At 57.6% G+C, this 7,178-nt stretch overlaps 1 protein-coding gene across 1 annotated transcript in view; it reads left to right on the top strand.

Moving 5' to 3' along the window:
- PUF60 (poly(U) binding splicing factor 60) overlaps nucleotides 1–7,178 on the top strand; it is a 20,872-nt gene that overhangs the window by 7,147 nt on the left and 6,547 nt on the right. The window contains exons 4-10 of the mRNA XM_031065103.1: nucleotides 1–117; nucleotides 1,182–1,274; nucleotides 2,408–2,621; nucleotides 3,053–3,197; nucleotides 4,481–4,507; nucleotides 5,918–6,072; nucleotides 6,997–7,178. Of these exons, the coding sequence (XP_030920963.1) occupies nucleotides 1–117; nucleotides 1,182–1,274; nucleotides 2,408–2,621; nucleotides 3,053–3,197; nucleotides 4,481–4,507; nucleotides 5,918–6,072; nucleotides 6,997–7,178 (933 nt within the window). The remainder of the gene's footprint in view (nucleotides 118–1,181; nucleotides 1,275–2,407; nucleotides 2,622–3,052; nucleotides 3,198–4,480; nucleotides 4,508–5,917; nucleotides 6,073–6,996) is intronic.

The following is a 7,178-nucleotide window of genomic DNA, read 5'->3' as shown; positions in this document are numbered from 1 at the left end:
TACGTGGGCTCCATCTACTACGAGCTGGGGGAGGACACCATCCGCCAGGCCTTCGCCCCCTTCGGGCCCATCAAGAGCATCGACATGTCCTGGGACTCCGTCACCATGAAGCACAAGGTGGGACGGGGCTGCTGGGAGGGTCCCTGCCTGCGGCAAGGGGTGCAGCCGGAGGAGTTTTAAGGTGCTGTCCCAGCCAAACCCTTGTGGGATTGCCTGGGTCTGGCAAAGAGGAGGAGAATTGTCCTGGGAAGGGATGGAATTCCTTGGGGGCAGCAAGAGCTGGTGCTGATGGCCCAGTGATGAGGCATTTTGGGGTCTTCTGCAAGGACATTTCTTTCAGCCATGTGTCCTAAACACAAAATATGCAGCTGTGCAGAATTTTGGAAGGAATCCTTCCCTGTGAGGGTGGTGAGACCATGGCACAGGTTTCCCAGAGAATCTGTGGCTGTCCCGTCCCTGGAAGTGTCCAAGGTCAGGCTGGATGGGGTTTGGAGCAGCCTGGTCTAGTGGAAGGTGTGGAACTGGATGGGCTCTAAGGTCCCTACAACCCAAACCTTTCCATGATTCCTTGATTCCCAGACCTCAAGGAGCATCCTCCTCTCTTCAAGGCTTTCCAGATGCAGCCAGGAGAGGAAAGAGCCTCTATCCCTGTGAAGAACAGGCTCCTTTTAGCACTGAGGATGAATGTTTGCAGCTCCCTGATCTGCTGAGGGCAGGATTCTCTGGTGGGAGCTGGGGGTGTGTGGGGTGAAGTGCATGGAATCAGAGTCATTGAGGTTGGAAAAGAGCTCCCAGGGCACTGAGTGCCACACTCAGTCATTCACTGGACATCTCCAGGGATGGGGACTCCACATCTCCTTGGACAGCCCCTTCCAATGCCTGCCCACCCTTTCAGTGAAGAAATTCCTCCTGCTGTCCATCCTGAAGCTCTGGAGGTGCTGACAAGGCAGCAGCCCTTAGTTAGGCGGGGTTTTGCTGCAGGGCCTCAGAGTCTGAGGGGCTCCAGAATCAGATGTCCTTGGGGGAACCTCTGCTGGCATTTTATACCATATTAAAATGCTTCTTCAAGGAATCTCCTTGGGCCACGAGCAGGAATCAGGGAGGTGGGAATCAGTTCCTGTAGGTCCATGGGCAAGCTTGGCACAGCTGGAGTGACTGACAGGTGTCTCCTCCCATTGCAGGGCTTTGCCTTTGTGGAATACGAGGTTCCCGAGGCCGCCCAGCTGGCCCTGGAGCAGATGAACTCTGTCATGCTGGGGGGAAGGAACATCAAGGTGAGTAACACGCCTGCTCTGAAAATTCCTGCTTCTCTTTTCCTGGTTCCATGCCTGGAAATGCTCCCCACAGCCCTGTGGTGGGGGAAGGAGCCTAAAGACTGTTCCCTGATGGACCTTGATGGCCAGCATGGGGCACACGGTGGCTCTGGGTGCCTCCTCCCCAAGGAGAAACCTGCAAGTCCCACCTGAGAGTGGCCCCAGGGACTACACTCAGGTTTTCCCACCCACACATGGAATTCTTATGATGACAAAGCAAAGGGGATTCTTTATATCTTTTATGGTGTCTCTGACACGCCCTGAGTGTGAGCAGAGTGCCATGGCCCAGGGGGTTTAGGAGAGAGGGAGGAATGCTGTGGTTTGGTGGCAGAGTGCTGCTCAGTCCCTGGGAGTTTGTGTTTGTCAGGTGAGGGAAGGTAAATGGGTACAGGGAGGAGGGAGCAGAGCCCAGGACCCGGTCAGTGCAGGCTGTTCTGGACCTGTTCCCTCTGAGCTGAGCTGTGCACAGGCAGGCAGGGCCAGGTGCTGCCCTGCTCCATGGGCTGCCCATACCACAGAATAATGGGGCTGTTCTGGACCTGTTCCCTCTGAGCTGAGCTGTGCTTTGCACAGGCAGGGCCAGGTGCTGCCCTGCTCCATGGGCTGCCCATATCACAGAATAATGGGGCTGTTCTGGACCTGTTCCCTCTGAGCTGAGCTTTGCACAGGCAGGCAGGGGCCAGGTGCTGCCCTGCTCCATGGGCTGCCCATACCACAGAATAATGGGGCTGTTCACATGGGAAAATCCCTCCCAGCCCATCGAGCCCAGTCTGTCACCAGCCCAGAGCGCTGAGTGCCATGTCCAGCCATTCCTTTGATGTCTCCTGGGGTGGGGACTCCAGCACCTCCCCTTCCAATGCCTGAATGCCTTTCCTTGAAGAGATTCCTCCTGATGTCCAGCCTGAGCCTCCCCTGGCACATCTGGAGGCTGTTTCCCCTTGTCCTGCCCCTGTTCCCTGGAGCACAGCCTGACGCCCCCGGCTGTCCCCTCCTGTCAGGAGCTGTGCAGAGCCACAGGATCCCCCCTGAGCCCCTTCCCAGCTCCCCCAGGTACTCCAGGCCCTTCCCAGCTCCATTGCCACCCTGTCCTGCAGGTGGGGAGGCCCAGCAACATCGGGCAGGCTCAGCCCATCATTGACCAGCTGGCAGAGGAGGCCCGAGCCTTCAACCGCATCTACGTGGCCTCGGTGCACCAGGACCTGTCCGACGACGACATCAAGAGCGTGTTCGAGGCCTTTGGCAAGATCAAATCCTGCACCTTGGCCAGGGACCCCACCACAGGGAAGCACAAAGGCTACGGCTTCATTGGTACAGCCGGCTGGGGCTGGGGCAGGGCAGGGCAGGGCAGGGGGTGTCCTCTGCTCCTGGGGCTGGGATTTCCACCCTGGGGAGGGAGTTACGCCAGGGGAGGGTGTCCTGGTTCGAAAAGGAAGTGAGTTTTTTGGGAGTTTGGTGGTCAATAAATTTGGAGCAGGTCAAGGCTGGATTTAAAAATATAATTTATGGTGACTGTGAGGGGGTGAGGTGCTAGGACAGGGTGCCCAGAGGAGCTGTGGCTGCCCCAGCCCTGGCAGTGCCAAGGCCAGGTTGAACAGGCTTGGAGCAGCCTGGGACAGTGGAAGGTGTCTGTGGCAGGGAGTGGGGCTGGAAGGTCTTTGAGGTCCCTTCCCACCCAGACCATTCCATAATTCCATGACTGAACAAGGGAAGGCTCATTAGTGAATGGTCTCCTCCTGCAGAGTACGAGAAGGCCCAGTCCTCCCAGGATGCCGTGTCCTCCATGAACCTCTTTGACCTGGGGGGTCAGTACCTGCGCGTGGGCAAGGCCGTGACCCCCCCAATGCCGCTCCTGACCCCTGCCACACCTGGAATGGCACAGGGGCAGCTCAGATGAGGCACAGAGACAGCTCAGGTGAGGCACAGGTAAGACATGGGGATGGCTCAGAACATGGCAGAGGTGAGACATGGGGATGGAACAGGGGAGGCACAAGTGAGACATGGGGGTGGAACAGATGGGACATGGGAGTGGAACAGGGGAGGCAGAAGTGAGACGGGGATGGCACGGGGACAGCTCAGATGAGGCGCAGGTGAGACATGGGGATGGCTCAGGGGAGGCACAGGTAAGACATGGGGATGGAACAGGGGAGGCACAGGTGAGACACAGGGATGACACCTCCACTGCCCCAGGGTGTCCCAGCCTGGCCTGGGCACTGCCAGGGACCCAGGGGCAGCCACAGCTGTGCCAGGGCCTGCCCACCCTGCCAGGGCACAATTCCCAATTCCCAATCTCCCACCCAGCCCTGCCCTCTGGCAGTGGGAGCCATTCCCTGGCTCCTGTCCCTCCAGGCCCTGACGAGTCCCTCAAATGAACAAATTCAGAGAGAAGTAAATGTGGAGGTTTTCAGCAGGTGAAGAATTAGTTTAGGGAAACGAGGGGTTTGAGTTTGGAGTCATCACATCTGTGTGCATAATTTAAATTCTCTGTGGGGTCAGTCAGTGATACAAAACCAAACTGTGATTTTTGTAGGATTTCAAAGGCATTAAAGCAGAGGGGCTGGAACGAGGTGAGCTTTAAGGTCCCTTCCAGCACAAGCCACTCCAGGATGCCGTGATTGCAGATCACACTCTGTCCCAGGGTTTCACACGTGGAGGCTTGTCCCTGGCAGTGGGGAATCTGAGACACCAGGTTTTGGAATCATCTGGCACAGCTGATGAGAGCTTTATTCCAAGAACTGGTGGGGAAGGGTGGAGGGAATTCCTAGTCTGGAAATCAAGCCAGCAGTGAGGGAAAAATGTTTGCAGGAGAGGCTGAAAGAAAGCAGGGGAGGACCTGGAGGGGGTGAGGGCTGGGGGCAGGAGCAGCACTCTGGCTGAAGGTCTCACCTGTACAGGGTGGAACAGGCCTGGGATGGCTTTAGGCTGCTAAAAACAGGGAAAGGCAGAGCTGGGGTGGGTTGGATATTGATGCAGAACTCGGGTGCTCTGATTTTGTTTTCCTGAAGTACCAGGAGCTCCTGGGTGGGAGCACTGGGCACAGATGCCCAAGGCTGTGCCCCCCTCCCTGCCTTGGGCAGCAGGATCCCCCCATGGCCCTGCAGCCCGTGGAGCAGGACAATTGCAGCACTGTTTGTGTTGTGGGGTTTTCTTGGGCAGGAATTGCTGGTCAGTGCAGCCCCTGGTGCTGCTGCAGCAGAGCTGGGGCTCCAAAAGGCTTTTTGGGGAATGCTCCCCTGAATCAAAGGTGAGGGCGGGAGTGGGAGGAGCTGCCCCTCCTGTGGAACTCACAGGTCCCCAGGAGAGATTCCAGAGGTCTGGGAAGCTCTGCAGTCAGGGCAGGGAGGAAGGTGAGACATGGCTGGATCAGAAGCACTTTGGGAAGGGAGAATGGACTCTGCTGGAGTGAAATGGAGGGGATGTGGTACAGACACGGGTAAATCCTGCTGTTCTGTCAGGAAACTGCAGGATCTGTTCCTGTCAGGAGAGTGGCACTAAAGAGAGAGCAGCAGGGTCACCCCTGTCTGCCAGAGGGAGGAAAAGTCAGGCTTGCAGGGAAGTGAAGGAACCAAAAGTACTGGGAGAAGTTTTTTAGCCATTTCCAGTGGAGCCAGAAATTCCAGTGGTTTTGTTCCAGCACTCATTAGGAGCTTCATCTCCAGTGGAAATAGGAATAACCTTGTGGGCACTGGGAGCAGAGCCCTGATGGGATGGGCTGGATGCCAGGGCATTTATGTAGGGGAGAGCTGGGATATCACAGCAGTCACAGATCCACTAACATCTGGGATGGAGGGACAAACCTTGGGATCTGCTCTGCCACATCAGGGGTTACAGGAGCCCTGAAAATACAAGGGGGAGGAGGATGTGAGCAATTAAACCAGGACTGACAATTAAACAATGGCCTGGAAAGCAACAACAGCCAAAACCATGGGGATCCTGGGCTGTGGTTTAGGCACATCATTTCAGTACTTCCGTGGAAGTGCTTACTGTTCAGCTGGATGTTCCTCCTGGATGTTGGAGTTCTGGGTGTCTAGAGTCAGGGTGTTCCTTGGGATTGGAGTTCCTGGAGGAGGTTTTTCTTCCTTGGGATTGGATTCCAGGAGGAGCTTTTTCTTCCTTGGGATTGGATTCCAGGAGGAGGTTTTCTTCCTTGGGATTGGAGCTCCAAGAGGAGCTTTTTCTTCCTTGGGATTGGATTCCAGGAGGAGGTTTTCTTCCTTGGGATTGGAGTTCCAGGAGGAGGTTTTTCTTCCTTGGAATTGGAGTTCCTGGAGGAGGTTTTTCTCCCAGGGTACTTCAGAGTTTCTGTGTCCCTGCTGGGCTGGGTGACACCTTTGCCTTCCCTCACAGCCCTGGGAGCTCCTGGGGATGGGAGTGTTGGGAATTTCGGGGTGCAGGGAGCTGAGCCTGGCTGGCTGCTCTGCTCCTGGGATGGGAGTGTTGGGAATTTCGGGGTGCAGGGAGCTGAGCCTGGCTGGCTGCTCTGCTCCTGGGGATGGGAGTGTTGGGAATTTCGGGGTGCAGGGAGCTGAGCCTGGCTGGCTGCTCTGCTCCTGGGGATGGGAGTGTTGGGAATTTCTGGGTGCAGGGATGGGGCAGGGCTACCCCAGGTTTTCCCTGTGTCCCCAGGAAGCCGTGGCAGGAGCTGCAGTGCTGGGCACGCTGGCCACCCCGGGGCTCGTGTCCCCTGCCCTGACGCTGGCCCAGCCCCTGGGGGCCCTGCCCCAGGCTGTGATGGCTGCACAGGCCCCTGGTGTCATCACAGGTGGGTCACCTGTCTGCAGGCACCTGTGTGTGTCCCCTTCTGTCCCCTCTTGCTGGCCCCGGTGTCCCTTCCTCCTGGCACCCGTGTGTGCTCTGCCCTTGTCACCTCTGTGTGTCGCCTCCTCCTGTCACTGATGTGTGCTCTGCCCTTGTCACCTCTGTGTGTCCCCTCCTCCTGTCACCTCTGTGTGTCCCCTCCTCCTGTCACTGATGTGTGCTGTGCCTCTTGTCACCTCTGTGTGTCCCCTCCTCCTGTCACCTCCTTGTGTCCCCTCCTCCTGTCGCCTCTGTGTGTCCCCTCCTGTCACCCGTGTGTGCTCTCCCCCTGTCACCCGTGTCCCTTTTGCACAGATGGCAGCACTCTGTGCACTCTGTGCCTGGAGCCACATGAAGCCTGGGCAGGAGCTCGGGTGTTTTATGGATTCATTCTGGTGTCCAATAGATGGGACAGGCTGTGGTTCCCAGCAGGAACACCTGGCTTGGGGGAAAAGCTGGGAAATTGGCACTGGGGGTCACTGACCACTGCCCAGGTGTCACTGACCATTGCCCAGCTGTCACTGACCACTTCCTAGCTGTCACTGACCACTCCCCAGGTGTCACTGACCATTGCCCAGCTGTCACTGACCATTGTCCAGCTGTCACTGACCATCACCCAGCTGTCCCTGACCATTGTCCAGCTGTCACTGACCATTGCCCAGCTGTCACTGACCATTGTCCAGCTGTCACTGACCATCACCCAGCTGTCACTAACCATCACCCAGCTGTCACTGACCACTGCCCAGCTGTCACTGACCATTGCCCAGCTGTCACTGACCATTGCCCAGCTGTCACTGACCATTGCCCAGCTGTCCCTGACCATCGCCCAGCTGTCACTGACCATTGCCCAGCTGTCACTGACCACCCTCCTGTCCCCGTGCTCTCCCAGGTGTGACCCCTGCCCGGCCGCCCATCCCGGTGACCATCCCGCAGGTGGGCGTTGTGAACCCCATCCTGGCCAGCCCCCCAGCGCTGGGGCTGGTGGAGGTGAAGAAGGAGAATAAGGAGGAGGAGGAGGTGTTCCAGGAGTCGGAGCGGCCGGAGATGCTGAGTGAGCAGGAGCACATGAGC

This window comes from Geospiza fortis, unplaced genomic scaffold (genome assembly GCF_000277835.1).
Source record: "Geospiza fortis unplaced genomic scaffold, GeoFor_1.0 scaffold1056, whole genome shotgun sequence".
Lineage (NCBI taxonomy): Eukaryota > Metazoa > Chordata > Aves > Passeriformes > Thraupidae > Geospiza > Geospiza fortis.
Note: the sequence above shows the minus strand (reverse complement) of the source record. Positions and strands in the feature narration are given on the sequence as shown.